Source organism: Myotis lucifugus, unplaced genomic scaffold (assembly GCF_000147115.1).
Source record: "Myotis lucifugus unplaced genomic scaffold, Myoluc2.0 scaffold_12, whole genome shotgun sequence".
NCBI lineage: Eukaryota > Metazoa > Chordata > Mammalia > Chiroptera > Vespertilionidae > Myotis > Myotis lucifugus.
Window position 1 is genome coordinate 4,575,808 of NW_005871060.1, and position 22,712 is coordinate 4,598,519.

The 22,712-nt window shown below is 39.3% G+C and overlaps 1 protein-coding gene across 27 annotated transcripts in view; it reads right to left on the minus strand.

Annotated features, from left to right (window-relative positions):
* SEC31A (SEC31 homolog A, COPII coat complex component) overlaps positions 1-22,712 on the minus strand; it is an 87,049-nt gene that overhangs the window by 47,372 nt on the left and 16,965 nt on the right. For 12 of the 27 annotated variants that reach the window (XM_023750350.1, XM_023750349.1, XM_023750362.1 and 9 more), the window contains 6 exons: positions 12,757-12,839; positions 11,971-12,094; positions 9,929-10,127; positions 7,517-7,612; positions 4,777-4,917; positions 2,744-2,886 (listed from right to left, as the gene is read on the minus strand). In XM_023750350.1, the coding sequence (XP_023606118.1) occupies positions 2,744-2,886; positions 4,777-4,917; positions 7,517-7,612; positions 9,929-10,127; positions 11,971-12,094; positions 12,757-12,835 (782 nt within the window). In that variant the 5' untranslated portion in view covers positions 12,836-12,839. Of the gene's footprint in view, positions 1-2,743; positions 2,888-4,776; positions 4,918-7,516; positions 7,613-9,928; positions 10,128-11,970; positions 12,095-12,756; positions 12,840-22,045; positions 22,206-22,331; positions 22,350-22,383; positions 22,514-22,712 lie in introns of those variants that run through there. The other 15 variants (XR_002828158.1, XM_014451994.2, XM_023750343.1 and 12 more) reach the window with 10 other exon arrangements.

Below are 22,712 nucleotides of genomic sequence, written 5' to 3' on the forward strand. Positions count from 1 at the left end.
TTGCTAAATTATGACCATTCCTAAAATTGTCAGTATAATGTAGCGTTAAGAGTATGAACTCTGGCCCTAACTGGTTTGGCTCAGCGAATAGAGCATTGGCCTGCGGACTGAAGGGTCCCAGGTTCGATTCTGGTCAAGGGCATGTACCTGGGTTGCGGGCACATCCCCAGTAGGGGGCGTGCAAGAGGCAGCTGCATCGATGTTTCTCTCTCATCGATGTTTCTAACTCTGTATCCCTCTCCCTCTCCCTTCCTCTCTGTAAAAAATCAATAAAATATATTTAAAAAAAAAAAAGAGTATGAACTCTGATGACCTGGCTGGTGTGGCTCAGTTGGTTGGGCATCATCCCGTGCACCAAAAGGTCACCAGCTCAATTCCAGGTCAGGGCACATAACTAGGTTGTAGGTTCGATTCCTGGTCAGGGTGCGTACAGGAGGCAACTGTTTGATGTTTCTCATATCGATGTTTCTCTCTTTCTCTCTCCCTTCCTCTCTCTAAAATCAATAAAAACATATTTTTAAAAAAGAGCATGTTCTCTGAGATCAGAACCTTTGGATTGGAAGTCAGTATTTGAGTTATGTGATTCAGGTCAAATTTAAACTTGCTGAGCTTCATTTTCTAATCTATAAAAGGGGCTAATAGTACTTTCACCATAGATTTGTTATGAGGATTAATCAAGCTAATATTTAAAGTGCTTGCATACTTTACATGTTATATAAGTGTTAGTTGTCCTCCCACTACAATGTAAACTCTCTGAGGGCATACATTTTTGTCTATTATATTACCAAATCCTAGCACAGTAACTGGTATACAGTAAGTGTTCAATAAGTATGTGTTACATGAATTAAAAAAAAAACCTTACCTACATGAGAAAAATATTAGAACTTCTCAAAACCATTCATCTATATATATAAAAGCCTAAGCGACTGAATGACTGAATGGCCAAATGACCTGTCAACCAGTTGCTATGATGCGCACTGACCACCAGGAGGCAGATGCTCCGTGCAGGAGCTGCCCCCTGGTGATCAGTGCACTCCCACAGCCAACCTCCCATGGCCGGCCAACCTCCTGTAGCCAGCCGGCCCCCCAATCTGCCCTGATGGGGGAGGAGTCGGCCATCCAACCATCTGTGGTCCCTCCCCTGGCCGGCCGGCCCCCCAGTTGCTGGCCAGGCCAAGGGACCCCACCAGTGCACGAATTCGTGCACAGGGCTTCTAGTCCTATCTAATAATAGACAAACATGGTAATTGACCGTAACTTCACTATGCCTCCCATTAGCTAATCAGCACGATATGCAAATTAACCGCCAACAAAGATGGCGGCTAATTTGCATACTGCAGGCAGGGCGGGTCAGCGCCATCCCACCTGCCCTGCCGCCATCCGGGCCTGCTATCTGCGACCCGGGGCGGCGGGCATCCTGTGTGTGACCCGACCTGGGGCAGCCGAGCGGGGAGCAGCGATCCCCCGGCCCGCCCGGGCATCCCGTGTGCGACCCGACCCAGGGCAGCGGGGTGGGATAGCGTGGCTCCTCTGTCACCTCAGCTTCCTCATCACAGGTCCCTTGGGGGCCTAAGCCTTTAGTCGGACATCCCCCGAGGGCTCCCTGGCTGCCAGAAGGATGTTTTAGTTTATATATCCCTAAACAGGAAAGAAAAAAAAAACAACACCCAAAAGTACTTAGAAAATCCTGTGACATTAAAAGGGATTTGTTTCTGTTTGAAAACATTGAACAAATATGCATAAGCTCCCTGGCTACCTAAATATCAATGATGGGAAACTTGCCAAATTACTAATTAAATTTAACGTTACTAAAATTAACATGAGAGCCCGGCTGGAGTGGCTCAGTGGTTGAGCGTTGACCTATGCACCAGAAGGTCACGGTTTGATTCCCAGTCAGGGCACATGCTGGGGTCTTGATCCCCAGTAGGGGGAGTGCAGGAGGCAGCTGACTGATATTTCTCTCTCACTGATGTTTCTATCTCTCTCTCCTCCCATTCTCTCTCTAAAATCAATAAAAATATATTTAAATAAATAAATAAGCTAACATGAGAAGATTCTCATATCTTTTTAGCACATCCACACATTTATTAAAACTGAAAGCAAGCCCTAGTTGGCTTGGCTCAATTGATAGAGCATCAGCGTGTAGACCAAAGGGTCCCTGGCTGGGGCGCTTGCAAGGAGGCAACCAATCAATGTGTTTCCCTCACTCTTCCACTCTCCCTAAAAATCAATGGAAAAATATCCTTGGGTGAGGACTAATAAAAAACAAAACAAAACAAAACCTAAAAGTAAAATGAACCACATACTTTCTCAAAAGTGTTTCCTTTTAAATTAAAATAAAAAGAAAACAAACTTTTTAATTTTGCTTGACATTGAATGTTATGCAAGTCTCTTCATAATTATGATGACCCTAAGAAAGAGCTAATTGTATAAAGTCAAGAGTTGTCCCAAGGTGTTGTGATCTACTGGAATTTTGATTTATTAATTATTACCTGAAATAAGTAGTGGAAAATCCTCTACACATGTGTTCTTATGACATGATTTGGTTACCATTTTGGGGGATAGAAAATTAGATAACTACTGCTTAAAATAAAAACAAACCATTTATTTACACTAACATTTACAAAAAATAGAAACAAAGTAGATTCTCTAGTTTAATAAAAATTACCTGATAAATCAAAGTAGTAAGTAAATATGTTTTTAAAAATAAATAATTATGTTCGTTGAAAAAGCAGCATGATACCTGGCATGGTTTTCTAGGACACGGAGTGGAGTGGAGGCAAAGCGAAGATCCCACACCTGGACCACTGGTAACCTATCATCTTCAGATGCAAGGACCATCTGAGTAGCAACTTCAGGATGCCACGCCAACCCAGAGCAATGCATCTGCAGATAGTTAAGGCTAACATTTTTATCAGTCATATTATTTTATGAAAAGCCAAAATGAACTTAAGGAATATGCCTTTGTTGAAACAAACAGTAGAAAACATCAGCTCAGGCTTAGTCTATTTAAAAAAACACACAAAATATCTGGGGGGAGGGAGAAGAGGGCATAGGAGGGATAAATGGGGATGGAAAAAGACTTGCTTTGCGGTGGTGAACACACAATACAATATACAGATGATGTATTATACAACTTTACACTTGAAACCTATATAATTTTATTAACTAATGTCACCCTAATAAATTCAATAAAAAAGTAAACAGACCTCCCAAAATCTAAAAAGTATTAAATTTTATTAAACAATCTTGAACAGTAGTCTTAAAAGTAAAAAGTTTAAATGTGTTCAGTTCATCCAGCTATTTGATACATAAAGCAATTCTAGGCCAGAACCTGTTTTGCTGCCAAAAATGTAACTAGGAGGAAGTTTGTTTTGTTTTGTTGGTTTTTTAAATATGTCTTTATTGATTTCAGAGAGAAGAGAGAAACATCAATGATGAGAGAGAATCATTAATTGGCTTCATCCTGCACCCCCCACACCGGGGATCAAGCCCTGAAATCTAGGTATGTGTCCTGACCAGAAATCAGACCTCAACCTCCTCGTTCCTAGGTCGATGCTCAACCACTGAACCATACTGGCTGGGCCAGGAGGAAATTTTATATAGATTTAAAATTTAACACTTTCAGAAAAATAAAGAGAAAAAATCTATATATATAAAAGGCTAATATGCAAAATGACCCCTCGGGAGTTCGATCGGGAGACTGGGAATTCGATCTGATCGCTCACTATGACATGCGCTGACCGCCAGGGGGCGGCGCGGAACGAAGGAAGGCCCTGGCCAACAGCCAGCAGCAGGGGAAGGAAGGCCCCAGCTGGCAGCCGGAAGGCCCTGATGGGCCCTGATTGCCAGCCAGGCCTAGGGAACCTACCTGTGCACGAATTTTGTACACTGGGCCGCTAGTATTTTAATAGCAAAAATCCACACCTTTCTTCTATTTTATTAGAAAAATCAAGATAGAATGTCTAAGCAACAACTACCAAATTTTCACATGGGGATAAATTAACGTTATTATTGAGAATTACTTGGAAGTTTGGGGATCCTATTAAGTATTTCAGAATATGACTGAAATGCTTACTGTATGCTTTATTTCACTGAAACTTGTTTTAAAATTCCTGATTCATCGGGAAAAACAAACCCCTGAAGAAATATTCTTCTAAATAGTTTTTTGTTGTTGAAAAATTTTATACGTATTCTCCGATTTAGGTAAACTTGTTCTGGAAAATGTCAAACCATATAATGTGATTAAAAATAAACTAACAAAACAAGGCCCTAATGATATCTAAATTATCTTACAGCACATGATGACATCATATTAAGGAATTTGTAAGGTCAAAAATTTAATGTGTTATACAGCAGCATCTAATGGGCAAGTGGAAGAAGAATACAGTACCTAATAGAAGAGATGAAGCCAGGAGTTTGGAAACTGCAAGTTCAATTGTAAAATTAATTGTAGGAAATATCTTTACACTTTAGAGAAAGGTAAAAATGAATTAAAAAGTTGCTGTAATGCTTTGAAACAGCTAGCAAAGAAAAACACAAAGAATATCATAGAACAAGCCCCCAATCTCTCTCTTTATCATTAATAATATCCAACCTGGTTTATTGAGAGCTTTATTTTCCCTAAGGAAAAATCCTCTCATTCCCACATGACTGGTCCATGAAAATACAGGATTTGACTGTATAGAAATTTGATTTGTTGCCAACTCTGACAAACGATATGAATACCTACAGAAGAAATACAACATATTCATTACAAATCAATCATATACTTACCCTGTTATTATGATCACTGACTTTGATGATAGGTTCATTTTTTCTAAGATCCCAAACAGTGGCCCGGCCACTGGGACTGGCTGATGCTAAAATATGCTGGACTTGTCTATTCCATGCAATACAGCTGATATCTTCTAGGGGCTAAAAGGAATAAACTATTAAAAACCATTTCTCAATTATAATAAAATTTAACTACAAATTCCGATCCTTCTTTTTAAAAAACAGATCACTTAAAAATCTGATCTGTTCATTCTACAAATTTGCTTTACATTCCTAAGTTCTCAATATATACAATACTGTAATTATAATATTGTCTCATTCACCAGGCATTTATTAAGCTCCTGCTATAAATCAAGCAGTTTTGTTATTTTTGCAAGTGCCATGAGGTAGACGATAGACCACAAAGCAGATGTAGGTCAATATAACAAGTAGGCAGAGAAAAAGTTACAGCCTAGACAATGAGAAAAATACCTTTATAAGTGGTAGACCATAGGCTATCCTTATGCTACCTCCTCTCAAGATTGCCAAAATATTAGGTCCCATTATAAGGCTACTCAAATTGAGTAGTCTATATAATATAAAAAACTCAAAAAGGTGCCCTGGCCAGGTGGTTCAGTTGGTTGGAGCATCATCCCGTGTGCCAAAAGGTGGCAGGTTCGATTTCGAGTCAGGGCACAAACCGCAGTTGCAGGTTCGATCCCCGGTCAGGGTGAGTACAGGAGACAACCGATCGATGTTTCTCTCTAACCTTTCTTGTTCTCTGTGTGTCTCTCTCTCCTTCCTCTCTCAAATCAATTTTTTTTAAAAAGAAACTCAAAGAGGCAGTGAGAGGACTATTTTCTCAACTTACTAGAAATACATAGTACAGGGAATAATGCCTTGGATTCATCACACCAAGGTAAAACAGATGACTGGCCTAGAACCTGAGGTTCTCCGCTCTAGAACTCAACACTTCTATGAGCCTTTATTAGACTTCAAGCTACTACTCAGCAGGAATACCAACTAGATAAGTAATACCTTAATGTCTAGTTTCTTTTGTTTTCAGAAGACTTGAATCAATTAAACTTCAAATAATAGTTACCCAGGAGTATGAATGGTTAGAACTACAGCAGGGAGACAATCATACTTATTTAAGATTAGCCAAGGAAGGGTTTCACTCCTCTAATGGGCCCCATTACAAAAGCCTCAAAGCAGTTACAGACGGTGGACCTCTGTCCCTCAGCAACCCTCAAGAATGAGTGAAAATAAGAAAGGGAGGATTTTGTTACCCCACAGTAGGCCTATGTGACCTGGTAACCCCTACCCGACACTGTTTATCTTTGAGAACAGGAGGGATGCAGTTAATAGTTCTTTCTCAAGAAAGTATCAGCTAAGACCAAGATGGCCTCCTAAGTGACCTCCAGGGGACCTAAAACCTCATTATAATCTAATCTCCATTCTAAATGACACACCCACCAAGGCCATGACAGTTGACAATCAATTTGGCAATGATCAGAAGGAACCATAAAAGGACAAAAAGGTAGAACCCAGATTCCAAAAAAAATTGCCACCCCGCCCTAGCCGATTTGGCTCAGTGGACAGAGCATTGGACTGCAGACTAAAAGGTCCTGGGTTCAATTCTGGGCAAGGGCACCTGCCGGGGTTGCAGCTCGATCCCCAGTAGGGGATGTGCAGGAGGCAGCCGACCAATGATTCTCTCTCATCATTGATGTTTCTATCTCTCTCTCCCTTCCTCTCTGAAATCAATTAAAAAATAAAAATAAAAATTGCCACCCCTTTCCCAGAAAACCATGACTATTCCACCCACCATTTGCATAAAGCTCTCTCTTATCTGCCTAGATCAGCCGTGGGCAAACTACGGCCCGCGGGCCGGATCCGGCCGTTTGAAATGAATAAAACTAAAAAAAAAAAGACCGTACCCTTTTATGTAATGATGTTTACTTTGAATTTATATTAGTTCACACAAACACTCCATCCATGCTTTTGTTCCGGCCCTCCGGTCCAGTTTAAGAACCCATTGTGGCCCTCGAGTCAAAAAGTTTGCCCACCCCTGGCCTAGATCATCCCTTCATTTCTACCCTTCTATGTCTATCTACAACTTCTCAACCCCAAGTGGATGAGAAGCTAATCTGTGAGCTATGCTCCCGCTTCTTCATTTTCTGGTCATTGAATCACTAACACTTGCACTGAAAAAGAAGGAAAGAAAGGAAAGGAAAGGAAAGGAAAGGAAAGGAAAGGAAGGAAGGAAGGAAGGAAGGAAGGAAAAGAAAAGAAAGGAAGGAAGGAAGGAAGGAAGACAGACATAGGAAAGGGGTTAAGTGTTTCTTTTAAAAAATGTTTCCTTTCGAATCTATGATTTTTATTCTAAGGTTGGACAGTGTTAAAACACTATATGATATAAAATACTACACCCTATAAAATATGGTATCTAAAAAAATTATTAGAGACTTGTCAATTTTATTTACTACTGTATGTCACAATTTTATTGACATACAGTAGTGAATAAAATCGAACAGTCGCTGGCAAATGGCAGGCACTGAGTAAATATTTGCTGTTGAAAGACTCACTGATACTTTGAAAAAACATTCGTTAATACTTTACTTCACTACACTGAAGAAAAATCAATGACATCTAAACATTGATTTTTAAACAAATACATTTTCTGTGGAAAACACACAAATAAATTAAGTGTAGAAGAACTGATTTTGGTTCTTTGATTATATCAAAATCAATGTATTACCTGTGTTTTGGCTCCTGGTGTCATTGGAGTTGCAAAATTATTTAGATCCCAAATGTAAATTTCAGATTCATTAGCACCAGAAGCTACCAGGTTAGTCTGCAATAAGAAACAATTGATAACTAAATAGCACTTTACATAATTAAGAGAACTCAGATTAACTCAGTTCATAGCTAAAAAGATCTCTCAGTTTTAGGTTATACAATTTTTCTACTGAATTAAGGAAGCAAAACTTATGAATTCCTAAATACCATGCATAACAATCTAAAATTTAAAGTTTTTAGAGAAATATATAAAATTCTATTTAACTTAAAGTGATGTGTATTGATATTTTAATACAAGACAGTAAAAATAATTACATAGATTCCCTAGCCGGTTTGGCTCAGTGGATAGAGCATCAGCCTGTGGACTGAAGGGTCCCCGGTTCGATTCTGGACAAGGGCATATGCCAAGGTTGTGGGCACGAACCCCAGTAGTGGGTGTGCAGGAGGCAGGTGATCAATGATTCTCTCTCATCGTTGATGTTTCTCTCTCCCTCTCCCTTCCTCTCTGAAATCAATACATATATGTATTAAAAAAATAATTACATGGGTAAATTCTTAAACAATCATGTAACCACCCTGGCCGGTTTGGCTCAGTGGCTAGAGCGTTGACCTGCGGACTAAAGGGTCCCAGGTTCGATTCCGGTCAAGGGCACATGCCTGGGTCATGGGCTCAATCCCCACTAGGGGGCGTGCAGGAGGCGGTAGATCCATGATTCTTTCTCATCAATGTTTCTATCTCTCTCTCTTCCTCTTTGAAATCAATAAAAATATATTTTCTTTAAAAATCATGTAACCATATGGGGATTATGATTTGTGGATTTACATCTCTGGAAGGGAATCCAACTGTGGGAAATAAAAACAGGTCACCAGTTATTGCTTTCAGGAAAATAACTGAATTCTAAAATAATGGCATCTCAGGATACCTCAAAGCCAGCTCCTGGAGCCAAACCAAGATAGGGCTAGTTAAATTCTTGTCTTAAATCCCTCACGTAATTCTACTTCATATACACTCAATCTTGTTCCGAGTAGCAATATTTCTAGATCAGCTCTATTGCGTACCTTTATGGTCAAATGCCCCTAAAACTGTGATATAAAGTACAGCAAGATAATGAGTTTGATGTATTAACCTTCATCCTTTATTATTCACTTGCATACATTCTTCTCTAATCAACAGAAATATAACTAAAAACAGAGAAATTTTATGATAATAGCTACCTAGAATACAAGGTAACCAAAAATCAGCAACTGTTTAATCTAATTAACAAAGGAACTAGCTTTCTAATGTAAAGAATAAACCCCATAAATGGTAAAAATTAAGAAGTTTGGGTTTATAGTTCTATATCTTAAATATCTATTTATAATAAAAGAAAAATAACTACTTTAAACTTTAAGATAATATCCATTTTTTGGTTGTTGTACTCTAGTATTCTACTAACTCAAGATCTTTATTAACTACCCAGCTGGCATGACTCAGTGGTTGAGCATCGAACTATGAACCAGGAGATCACGGTTTGATTCCCAGTCAGGGTTCATGCCTGGGTTTTGGGCTCAATCCCCAGTATGGGGTGTGCAGGAGGTAGCCAATCAATGATTCTCTCTCATCACTGATGTTTCTATCTCTCTCTCCCTCTCCCTCTCTCTCTGAAATCAATAAAAATATATATTTTTTTAAAAAAGATCTTTGGCCCTGGCCGGGTAGCTCAGTTGGTTAGAGCATAGTCCCAATACACCAAGGTTGCAGGTTTCATTCCCAGTCAGGGCACATACAAGAAGCAACCAATGAATGCATAAATAAGTGGAACGACAAATCTATATTTCTCTTCCTCTCCCTCTAAAATCAATAAATAACCTTAAAAAAAAAAAGGTCTTTGTTAACCTACACATTTATATAATAATATTTAGTAAAGTTTAAAATGGCAACAGTAGACTCTTGTCTATTAATTAAATTTGTACTATATTTGTATATATTTCTAATTATCTGATAGAGTACTAATCTCTTTATCATAAATACAAAATTTCTCAATTAATAAAACTGTGGATTAACCCAGACACCACAGACCAACCCAATGTTGGAATAGCATAAACCTTTAAAAGGCAAGGTTTCCAACCTATGCCCAAGGGCTCCTAATGTCTAAAAAATGTCCAATCAGATGTTATGACATCTCCAGACTTCTCTGAATTAAACCCATCAGCCAGAAACCCTCCATGCGGTTAGTAGTACATATCCTGAACTCTCTATTCTTCAAACAAATATACTCACTCCTCAGGCATACATATTTAGCTTTTGATTCCAAGCATAGTAGATTCATATACTTATCTCAAATAAGCAGCACATATCTCAAGAATCATGAGTAAATGTCAAAAGTCTAACCTGGAAAATGTTCACATCCAAGGCTCTCACTGGACCGGTATGTTTATCATTTTGGGCAATCACAACTTCCTTGTCTCCAGCTATAATTTTAGAAGGATCATAAAGAATAATATTTCCATTTTCACCACCTGCAATAAGAACTCCAGAGATATTTCCTTTGGAATCCATCTTATGAGGCCCCCAAATCAACTTGTGGTACCTTTAAGAGAAAATGCATAAAAACAACTAAGATGATGTACTGTAGAATTGTATACCTGAAACCTGTATAATTTTATTAACCAACATCACCCCAATGAATTCAATTTAAAAAAGCAACAACTAATTTTTTAAGTCAAATAAATGTAGAAAATAATTTGAAAGTATACATTTAATTACTTATATCTTCATAAATACTCCAAAAATACTGTTTCTCTTCTATTCCTAGTAACTGTGAATGACTGGGTAAAATGGCATTTTAGTTATTTATACTCATGTGCATATTTGATTTTGTAATTTAAAAGAGTAAAAATATTCTTTTTTAGAGGTAATATTATAGTGTGTCAAAGTACACTTGATTTGTGCGCTGAAGATATGGGCTTACGAATAGTTTTACCATTTAGAAACTGAGGCCTGGGCAAGTTACTTTACCATCCTAAACTGCTTTTGGTTCATCTGAAAAATAGAGCTACCACTCCCCTTGATTATTTTTGACTATATAAGTACTCACCAACAAATGGTCTGTTAAATAGTAAAGGTGTTAAGGGAGTCATCTAAAATTTTCTAAGAAAAATAATGTATTCTGACAGTAAAAAAAGTGACATTAAAATTATGTCTGTTATGACAAGTACTCCTACTTGTGGAGAATAAAAGATTATGGTGTGGCGTGGAGAAGAAATATAAAGGTGTCATTGAGATGTACAATGAGACATGCTAAGATAGTGGTGAGTAGCCCCTAGCCGGGTTGGCTCAGTGGATAGAATGTCGGCCTGTGAACTGAAAGGGTTCCAGGTTTGATTCCAGTCAAAGGGCACATGCCCAGGTTGTGGGCTCGATCCCAGTGTGGGGTGTGCAGGAGGCAGCCGATCAATGATTCTCTCTCAGCATTGATGTTTCTATCTCTTTCTTCCTCTCTTTTCCTTTCTAAAATCAATAAAAATATATTAAAAAAAATAAAAAGATGGTGGTGAGTAGAAAAACAGCAAGACAAAAAGTATCTGGAGTTCCCATTACAGTGTGAGGGGACTCCATGAGACTCCATGATCTGTATTCTGTTAGCTAAGGTACAATCTCTTCATCAAAATCTGCCAAAAGAGGCAATAAAGCAATTTTACTACTTAAATAAAAGTGTACTTTCAATAGGCCATAAATACTTGGAAAGGTGATCCAAATACCTGCTGTATCAGAAATCATGTCAATAAAATTCTCTGTGAAATATATTTTCAAATATAGATAAATGCAAGAAAAAAATTAACCTTCTATTCAGAGATAATTACTATTTACATCTTAATATTCATCCAACTACTTCTTTTTCTAATCATACCTTCCTTTTTTTGTAAACAGGTAAGAAAAAGGAGATAAAAGAAAGTAACTCTACTATATTATGAGGGGAAAAAATTAGAAACTGTATCATTTCCTTCCTATCCTACAGTCAGCAATAAAAAGTCAACAGACATGTGGCTCAGTGGTTGAGCATCAACCCAGGAACCAAGAGGTCACTGGTTCAATTACCAGTCATGGCACATGCCCGGGTTTCGGGCTTGATCCCCAGTAGGGGGTGTGCAGGAGGCACCCGATCAATGATTCTCTATCATCACTGATGTTTCTATCTCTCTCTCCCTCTCCCTTCCTTTCTGAAATCAATAAAAATACATTTTAAAAAAAAGTTAATAGACATTAACTCTACTTCCACAGAAATTCACTAATGTGTTTTTTCACAAAATATCTCATGTCATTATTGGTAGTATTCCTTGCAATTTCTAATAATAATACATTTATAGACAAACTAGGCATTACTCACAACATATAATTAAATATAATCATGAATTTAAGGTTGAATCTCATACCTGTGAGAAGAAGAGAAAGTGGCACAAGATTTCATATCCAAGGATGGATCAGAAAGATCTAATTCAAATATCTCAAGGGAAGCATTGGTACTAAATGTTGCATCCAATTGCTGAGCAGATGTTCCTATAGAAAATACATTTATGGTAACTATGCATGCAAAAATAAGAGTCTCAGCAAACCATACAAAAAAGAAATTAAAGGCATGTTTTTCAATTATCTCAGTCATGAGTGCTGTAATAGTGACTGAAATCAGCTTATATGCCATTGAGCAGATGTTTAAATTACTACAGCAATGAGATCCTAACACAGGGCTCGGAGATGATGTTTGTAAGAGTGAGTGGTGCAGATAATTTTAAAAGCTCTCTGTAAAAACACCACCGTGATTCACTATATCTGTTTATAGTCACAAATGATATAACTCCAACTCTTTTTATATAAAAAAGCATCAAAACTGTTCTTCATTCAAATTGATATTTAACAGGTTTTTTTTTAAACATATCTACTGTGTTTAGTACTGGAGGAATAAAGATAAAACATAATTTTTATAAAATGGGGAAGACACTATAAATATATCATGATTAATGCTATGATGTATAGGTGCTATGGGAACACAGAGGAAGGTCATAGAACTCAGCTGACAGCAAGGAGGGAGGTATCTTGCCAGGGAAGAAGAGGCTTTCTAGAGATGAAGCTTGATCTGAATCTTAAAGAACAGATATGAATAAGTCAGATGTGGAAGAGAAGAAATTAGGTGACTTGTACTATCTTGTTTCTGTTGAACTCACCTGTAGCTAGGTAAATGGGATGATTCTGGGCAGGGCTCCATGCCTGCATGGCAGTACGATCGACTTCCTTTAACTTCATCCTGCTAAAGAGAATTTTTTTTTAATACATTTTTATTGATTTCAGAGAGGAAGGGAGAGGGAGACATAGAAACATCAATGATGAGGGAGAATCATTGATTGGCTGCCTCCTGCACGCCCCCTATTGGGGATCGTGCCCACAACCCAGGCATATGCTCTTGACCGGACTAGAACCTGGGATCATTCAGTCCCATAGGCCGACGCTCTATCCACTGAGCCAAATCAGCTAGGGCAAGAGAATATTTTACATCCTATATAATAAAAGCCTAATATGCTAAGTGTTGGGTCATCCAGTCGGCCTTCAACCAATCAAAGCGTAATATGCTAATGATATGCTAAAGCCGCTCAACCGCTCACTATGATGTGCACTGACCACCAGGCGGCAGACAGTCAACTGGTTAACCAGTCGCTATGACATGCACTGACCACCAGTGGGCAGCTGCTCTGATAGGTAGGTTAGGTTGCTGCTGGGGTCCAGCTAATCGGGACTGGAGCCCTCCCACGGTCCCTCCCCAGCTGGCCAACCTCCCTCGTTCCTCCCCGGCCCCGATCATGCACTGGTGGGGTCCCTCACCTGGCCTGCGCCCTCTAGCAATCCAGGACCCCTCGGGGGATGTCAGAGAGTCGGTTTCGGCCCGATCCTGCAGGCCAGGCCGAGGGACCCCACTGGTGCACAAATTTGTGCACTGGGCCTCTAGTAGATATATATTGAACATGTAACATAGAACACAGAAATATACTGGACCAACCATTGCATCATTAGTAAAGCCCTAATGCCAATAAATCAAATTAGGTATCATTTGCTGGGCATGTTCAATATTAGAAAGAAGAAACACTTATTTTAAGACAACCCCTGGCTGGTGTTACTCAGTGGTTAGAGCATCAGCCCAGCAACAAAGGGTTTCAGGTTTGATTCACGGGCAAGGGCATGTACCTGGGTTGCTCAGACAAGGATGGGTGGCAGTGTATCAGGGGTAAGAAAAGGCACATAAAAAATAAGGTGCATCTTCCTGGAATAGGATCATTCAATAAGAGCAGTTTTTAAAATTAATTTTAAATTAAAACAGACTATCCACAAAGAATATAGTAAGCCCATAGATTTTAAAGATAAAGCAGCTTTGCCCTAACCAGTTTGGCTCAGTGGATAGAGCATCGGCCTGCAGACTAAAGGGTCCCAGGTTCGATTCTGGTCAAGAGCATGTACCTTGGTTGTGGGCACATCCCCAGTGGGGGGTGTGCAGGAGGCAGCTGACAGATGATTCTCTCTCATCGATGTTTCTAAATCTTTATCCCTCTCCCTTCCTCTCTGTAAAAAATCAATAAAATATATTTATTAAAAAAAGATAAAAGTAGCTTTTTTCTAGTCAGCAACAAGCCATGGATTGCCATAATCTCACCAGGCATAAGCTCCTGTGGATATACTTTAAATACACCAAGAGCCCTGGCCAGCGTGGCTCAGATCATTGAGCATAGTCCCATGCATCATGAGGGTCACTGGTTTCAATTCCTGGTCAAGGCACATGCCCAGGTTGCTTGCAGGCTCAATCCCTAGTAGGTGGTGTGCGGGAGGCAGAGATCAATATTTCTCTCTTATCGATGTTTCTCTCTCTCTCTCTCTCCTTCTCCTCTCTCTCTCTCAAAATTAATAAAAACATATAAATAAATAAACAAACAAAGAAATGCAGACAGGATCAAGGAGCTGAGCCCACAAAGTGGGCCCAGTGGGGAGCAGTCAACTCAGATGGAAACAGAAGAGACAGAAGTCAGCTCTCAGGGGTCCCTGATTGCAGGCAATTTTTCTAAGGAAGAAGAGAAATTGTCTTCCAGATGTCCAGCTCTAATGACTCAGATCAAAGAGCTGAAGGAGAGGTCCATGGAAGAGCTCAAAAAGATTATTCAGCCCCAGCTGGTTTGGCTCTGTGGATAGAGCATCAGCCTGTGGACTGAAGGGTCCCAGGTTCGTTTCCGGTCAAGGGCACATACCTGGGTTGCGGGCTTGATCCCCAGTGGGGATTGGGCAGAAACAGCCGATCAATGATTCTCTCTCATCATTGATGTTTCTGTCTGTCTCTCCCTCTCTCTTCCTCTCTAAAATCATTAAAAATATATTTAAAAAAAGAAGATTATTCAGCACAGGCCAGGCTGGCTTGAGCTCTCTGAAATGTCCAAGCAGCAAGACTACAACCTGGAGACCGTTGTGAACAAGGCAGAGTCTGCCCTGGCCTACCAAGCCAAGCACTTCTCAGCCCTGCAAGATGTCATCAAGGCCTTGTGCCTATCCATGTAGCTGGGAGAGCAGGCCAGCAAATAAGTAAGCAGCAAGAATCGGCCCCAGTGACAACTGCAAATAAAGGTGTTTGGTTTCAAAATAAGTAAGGTAAAGCAGAAAATTTTTTAAAACTGGTCACTCCAAGCTTTAAAAAAATCTGTTATTCTACAAAAATGCATTCATATGGCACATTATTCTACTATAAAGATGTCCCATAATTTAATTACTGGGTCCGCTACTGAGGAACACCTGAGTTGTTTCTAATATTTTGCGATTTTTACAAAAAATGCTGCAATAAATGCCCATTGTACATATTATTTCATTCATGGGCAAGGACAGCTATATTTTCCAGAAATAAAACTGCTAGATTAAAGAACAAATGAAATTTAAATTATGATGAATATTGCCATGTTGCCCTCCATGGCAACTATACCTTTTCACATTCCCAAGAGTGATATATGAGTAGCTGCTACCCTACTGCCTTACCAGAGTTACACTTTTTTGGAGCTTAACACTTTAGATTTTTACCAACAGGATTGACCAGTGAAATATGTTAGCTGTGTATAGTTACAATTTGCATTTCTCATAATATAAATAATGTTAAACATCTTTTTTTTTCCTGTGGTCATGGGTCATCCATATTTCCTTTTCTGTCTATTTGTATCATTTGTCTATTTTCCTATTAGGTTGTCAGACTTTATCTTTTGACTCTGCTTGTATGTATATATTTTTACCTTTCACAAGATTTCAAAAATGGATTTTATTTATTAGAACAGTTTTAGGTTCACGGAAAATTTGAGTGAAAGTATATTAAGTTCCCACATACCTCTCCCCCACTCTCCCAACTACAGCCTCTCCCATTATCAAAATCCTGATCCATAGTGTTACATTTGTTTCAGGCAATGACTCAACATAGACACATATCCCAAAGTCCATAGTTACCATTAGAGTTCACTCTTTGTGTTATACATTCCATGGGTTTTGACAAATGTATAATGACACATACCTACTGTTGTAGTATCATTCAGAAGTTTCCCTGCCCTAAAAATTCGCTATGCTCCATCTATTTATCCCTTTTTCTCCCTCCCTCCTAGAAAACACTGATCTATTTACTGTCTCCGTAGTTTTGCCTTTTCTGAAATGTAGTTTTTCAGTAGATTCTGTAAGATTTTCCACATATATACTCATATCATGCACCAATAGTGACAATCACCTCTCTGTTTCAAACTGTTATTCCTCGAATTTCTTTCTCTTGTCCAAGTTGGCTAGTATCTGTAGTACCATAGGAAACCGTAGTGGTAACAGTGAGATTTCTTGTCTTTTTATTTTTTTTAAGTGGGAAAACCTCCTGTACACCTCTGAGCAAGATTTTGGAATTCGACATATACATACAAATGTATATATATTAAGTGTATATAATGTAAGGAAATAGCCATTGATTACTGTTTTATTGAATTCTATTTATAAAGACTGGGTGTTGAATTTTGTGAGATGCTTTTCTTTCTTTTTTGTTTGTATTTATCTTTATTGTTGAGAGTATTACAGATGCCCCCCATTTTTCCTACATTGCCCCTCTCAAATAGACTGATGAGCTAGAAAACCCAATTTCAGGTAAAACATTTAATTTTTAAATTCTTAGCTGTTTAAAAGATCTTTTATTTAAATATTTTTATTTAATACCATTAATTGTCTACAAAGTAACTATGAGCACCTCAGAAATTAGCTTGTATAAAATTATTGCCCCTCTTGCACTACAGTTATAGTCAATAGTATTATCTTCCTCAATGTTTACCTTTGAACTGTTAAATATACTTATACTTCTAACTGATTTGTCAGCTTTAATGATGTCCTTTGACTCCCAGCCATTACAGATGAGGCAATCCACTAACTTATTCTACTTCCAATTTTGTTTCTACTTCCCAGTTCTCTTAATTTTTTTAAAATTTTATAACCAATTCCTACATTGTCAGATATTTAACATGCACATTTTATTCTTTCTTCCTTATTCCCACTTTTTAGTCTCAGAACTATAGTTAAATATACTCAATGCCCTCCAACAGTACTTTAGCCAGTTTTCTTACTCATCTGTAAAGGATGAAGTTCATCCTCTACTAGTTTCCTTAAGAAGACCTTAGACTAACAATATGCCTTGTGTCTTACAGGTTCAAGTTGTTTATACTTGAAGAGCATTTTACAGATGATAAAATTAAGGCACAGAAAGGTTAAATAATTTGTACATGCTAGCAAGAAGCAGAGCCAAGATTTAAACTCAGAAGTTTAGTTCCAGAGTCCAAGCTCTTAATTATTACTTCAACAAGATCAGATATTCAATTTTAATCATAGGAGAAATATTAACATTTAGAAGAAATAATAGCATAGCAACTATGATACATGATGAAATTAAGAGAAGAAATATAGTTTAGCAACTGTGCTAGGTTAGACAAAAGTGGATTAGGAGGTTGAATACTCATGTGGTTAAAAGAAAGGCCTATAAACTCAATCCTCGATTTGAATATTGGCTCTGCTACTTATACTTTAGACACATGATTTAACCTCTCTGAGCCCGTTTCTACATCTGTAAAATGGGGATGAAAGTGACTATCTCATGGGATGTTGTAAGGTTTAAACAAAATAATGTATTTTATAGAGGGCCAGTGCCTTGCACATAGGTTAATAAGTGTTTTCATATGCTAACTAGTTTTTTTAAATTATTACTATCATAAGCTTAATCAAGAAAACTATACTAGTTTCCTAAGATTATTGTGAAAAAAAGAAAAACAATCCCAATTTTCTAAGAAGTAAAAAGGAAGCCTATTTTATTTATATGAAATGCCATCTTCTTCCTCTCAGCCAATTGTCAAGCTCAAGTCCCAGCTCCTTCATGAAAACTGCCCTAATGATCCAATCCACACTGATCTAAATAACCTCTTAACTGTTTATATTTGTCTGTACCACACTTGAAGCATTTTATAATAAAGTTTCTTATTCTACCTTAACAAAACTTTATAACATTCTATTAGTAGATATTGTTCACATATTTCTCACTGCCATTTTATTAATAGTTGTATATGTCACCTTGTCTCACTAATTAGACAAATAATGTCATTTTTAAACCAAGTGTTACAATTTTTACTCTTTTGGGAGCAAAATTACTCAGCACACGGTAGGTATACAGAAATTCTGCTTGATTTCAAGTTTTAAATGTTCATATTTAGGGAAATTCAAGTAGACTGATGAGCTAAAAAGCTCAATTTCAGGTAAAACACTTAATTTTTAAATTCTTAACTATTTAAAAGACCTTTTCTTATGTAAAAAATAGAGAAAAGTATGGTTAGGGGAAAAATTGGTTTTATAAAATGACTTTAAATAATTTCTAAAAGTGAAAACAAAATGGCTATATATATATATATATATATATATATATATATATATAAATCCAACTGAATAGAAATACAGTTTCTCTAAGAGCAAAGGTAAAAACAAGGGCTACCTAATTCATGAACACTAGTTAATGTGTAACATTTACTGGAAGAGAAAGAGATAAATTCGAAAGAACATAAAATGGTTAAGTGGGAATTCAAAGGATTTATAAAAGTCTATTTTTTTGTCTTAGTACTCAATGTTCCACCAGAAGCAGTTCCACTTAATGTGTATTGAACACAAGGCTTCAATACTACCTGAGAAAAAAAAAGCACTATACTACAAAAATGGCCTAGAACTACATTATGTGGTTTGCATCTAACTAAACAACAGTACCATAACCTACCTATTGTAATCATTCTCAAAACTACTAAGTGGCTCAATTGGTTGGAGCATGGTCCCTACACCAAAAGGTGGCAGAAATCAGGTCAGGGCACATACCTAAGTAGCAGGTTCAATCCCTGGCCAGGGCAAGTGCAGGAGCTGGTGGATCAATGTCTCTCTCTCGCATTGATTTTTCTCTCTCTCTCCCTCTCTCTAAAGTCAATTTTTAATAAAACTACTAAAATTGCTATTGAAATACAGCTTCAACTGAATGCATCTCTATTTCCTTCTCTTAGAAATGATCATTCATTAATTGTAACTAATGCCTTTTTTTTTTTGCTTTACTTTTATTGATTTCAGAGAGAGGAAGGGGGAGAGAGATAGAAACATCAATGATAAGAATCACTGATCAGCTGCCTCCTGCATGCCTCCTATGGGGGATTGAGCCCACAACCAGGGCATGTGCCCTGACTGGGAATCAAACCCGTGACCTCCTGGTTCATGGGAACACACTCAACCACTGAGCCACACTGACCGGACTGTAACTAATATTCTTGAAAATATAAAGAAGGCTCAGATTAAACCATGTGTACTTCCCAAGTGAGATTTGCTTTAAAAGCTTTGTGTAGTTCTTTTTCAATATTATATGTGACTGGAGACCTGGTGCACGAAATTCGTGCACGGTAGGGTCCCTAGGCCTGGCCGGCAATCAGGGCCGATCTGTGGGGCGACCAGGAGGCCCCCACTGGCACCCATCTTGGCTGGCCTAGGGCCTGCAGGCTGGGGGCAGCTCCCGCGTTGAGCATCTGCCCCCTGGTGGTCAGTGCATGTAATAGCGACCAGTCGTTCTGCCAGTCGTTCCACCATTCGGTTGATTTGCATATTAGGCTTTTATTATATAGGACTAGAGGCCCGGTGCACAAAATTCGTGCAAGAGCAGGCCTTCCTTCTCCCGGCTGCCAGCACCGGCTTCCCTCTGGCACCCAGAACCCAGGCTTCCCTCTGGCCACCAGCAGGCACCCAGAACCCAGGATTCCCTTGCAGCCCCGGCTTTTGTACGGAAGGTCGTCTGGAAGGACGTCCAGTCTAATTAGCATATTATGCTTTTATTTATAGATAGGATTAGAATTCACACTATGCAGAATTGTTCATTCAAGACTATTTTACATGGAACAAAATCATTCTAAAAATATAAAAAGAAAGTTGTGAGGATAGTGGCTTGTTCATAGATGCCATCTATAAGATAATATCATATAGCACAGCAGTTAGAGAGTATGGAGCCTGGAGCCAATATCCTCAGTTTAAATCTCAGCTCCACCATGTCCTACCTCTGACTTTAGGCCTGTAACTTTACCTATGTGTGTCTTGGCTACCCACTTGGTAAAGTAAGTGTCATACACATATTGATACCATACGGTTGTTGAGAGAATTAAATGAGCTATTACAAAAGTAAACAATTTAAAATATTTAACCCAGTGAATCTTCAATAATACATCTACTGAAGAAAATTTAATGTCCCACCCTAGCCGGTCTGGATCAGTAGACAGCTGGCTCTCAGACTAAAAGGTCCCAGATTCAATTCCAGTCAAGGGCACATGCCTCGGTTGCAGGCTCGATCCCCTGGTCAGGACCCATGCGGGAGGCAACCAATCGATGTCTCTCTCATGTTGATGTTTCTCTCTCGCTGTCTCTCCCCCTCTCTTTCACACTCTCTAAAAAAATCAATGAAAAAAGATTTTTTAAAAATCAATGGAAAAAATATCCTCGAGTGAGAATGAATAACAACAAAAAATGAAAATTTATGTTCCAGACTACAACTCTTATTTTTTTCATTCAACTTTCCACAACAACCGCATGCCATTAAGTAGAAACTTTTCTCTTTCTGCTCATTTTCTAAATGATAATTTTGTGAAACAATACTAAAACCCAGCAGTACTATTCTAAAAAAAAAAAAAATACCAACCATACAATGCTACATAGAGAACTGACCCATACCTCAGAAAGTAAAAAGAGAAGGAGGTTAACAGAACTGGAAACTTTGACTCCCAAACCAGGAATACAATCCCTAGCCAGCACTGCCTTTAGTAAAAATACCCATCTTCTGTAGGCAAAATATACCATTATGGATGGGCACATTTGTTTAGTACAGGATTTATTTAGTATTATCAATGTTGTAGACTCATCTCACGCAACCAAAACCAAAGAAGCATCTGTGCACTGATTACTGAACTAAATAGTATCACATTTATCTGGAGTCTAACAAATAAAAACTCTTTGAGCTGAAATTAAGCTACCTAAGAATAACAACATTTCTAAAAACAATGGAAACTTTAATATCATCTAACAGGAGTTTATAAAGAAATTATACAGAAAATCCTACATATGTGTGCATTTTTCTAGAAAGATAATCCAGTGCTTTCATCAGATCCTCAAAAGGGAGTGGAATCCCAAAAGATTAAGAATCACTGCTCTTTACAGTTTACAGATTTCTTTATAGTCTTACGTTATTAGTTTCAGAAAAGACACTGCTTATATGAAATTAAACAGTATAACTAAATCCATTACAAAGCTCACGTAAATTCTTATAGTCTACAACCTTTTCCCAGAGCTGTAATTAAGGGACAATGAGATAAAGGAACACAGAAGAATCACTAATAAAAGGTGAGTAAACTTTTTTTTAGCCAACTCCAGAACAATTGGTATGTACAGCAAACGCTGGGTAGTATAATACAGGGACGAAGCTCTAATCAGCAATTAAATACAGTTACAGTTGCCGACAAAGACAATGACATTTCCGTTTTCTACACTTAGAAAAGGCCGTTTAGGAGAAGAAAAAAAAATAACTCAGAGAGACCTACATAAAATTAGTTCCTTGAGCAAACAGAAAAGTTTATAACGCCCACAAACCCAGGCAATATTCTGATTCCTTTTACACCTGCCCTGTAATTTAACATCGTATACTTTATGGGCAAAAACATCCAACACTTAATGAGACTTCTTTCGATGTACAGGCTACGCCGGGCGACCACTGCCCATAAAGGAACCCAATCCCGGTTAAATGACAGTAGTCTTCGGTGGAAACCTGCGAACCTTTCAATCTGGCAGCAGTTAAACTACAAACAGAAAATCCTGACCCAACTGAAGTCAGCCAAAGTAACGCTGAGGTTTGTTTCCTGCCCGCACCCCTGCGGACCGCACCTCTTTGTGCACGAGGGTGTGAAGGGCTCCTACCCTCAGACCCCAGTCACCCGCGGTGGCAGGACACCCTGTCGCCAGTCTCGGGGGAACTCCTGCTCAGCAGTGAAAACAACGGCGGGTGCGAACCGGCGCGATCCCCAAAGCAGCCGCGACGCCAGGCGTTGTCCCGCCGGGCCGGGCCGGGCCGAAACGAGACCAGGGACGCGCCGCCACCGGAGACCGGGCCGCAGGCTGGCGGGGACCCGCGGAGCCCGAGGCCGGGTCACAGCTTTGGCCTGTGCTTTACCTCCAGGCCCGAGAGCCGGCGAGAAGGCCAGGAGGGAAAAGGAGAGACACACCTGGCGGGGACCCTAGACGACCGGTTCCTGCGTGAGCGCGGCGCCCGTCAGACTCTCCCAGCATTCGCCGCCGCCCCTCCTCCCGGCCCAGGGACACCTCCACGTTCCGCTTCGACGTGGCAGCCGCAGCCCCGCCCAACAGGCCAGCGAGTTTCCGGGAGCGGTGCCTGGCCCCGCCCATCCCTGCGCGCCACCCGCAGCGGCACTTCCGGGAGCAGTGGCGGCCGGGGCGACGCGCTTGGGAGCGAGCGGGGTTCTCGCTGCGGCGTCTCGCGCGCGTCCGTGAGGCTGGGGACCCTTCTGAGGGGGGCGCGCAGGACGTCGGTGCG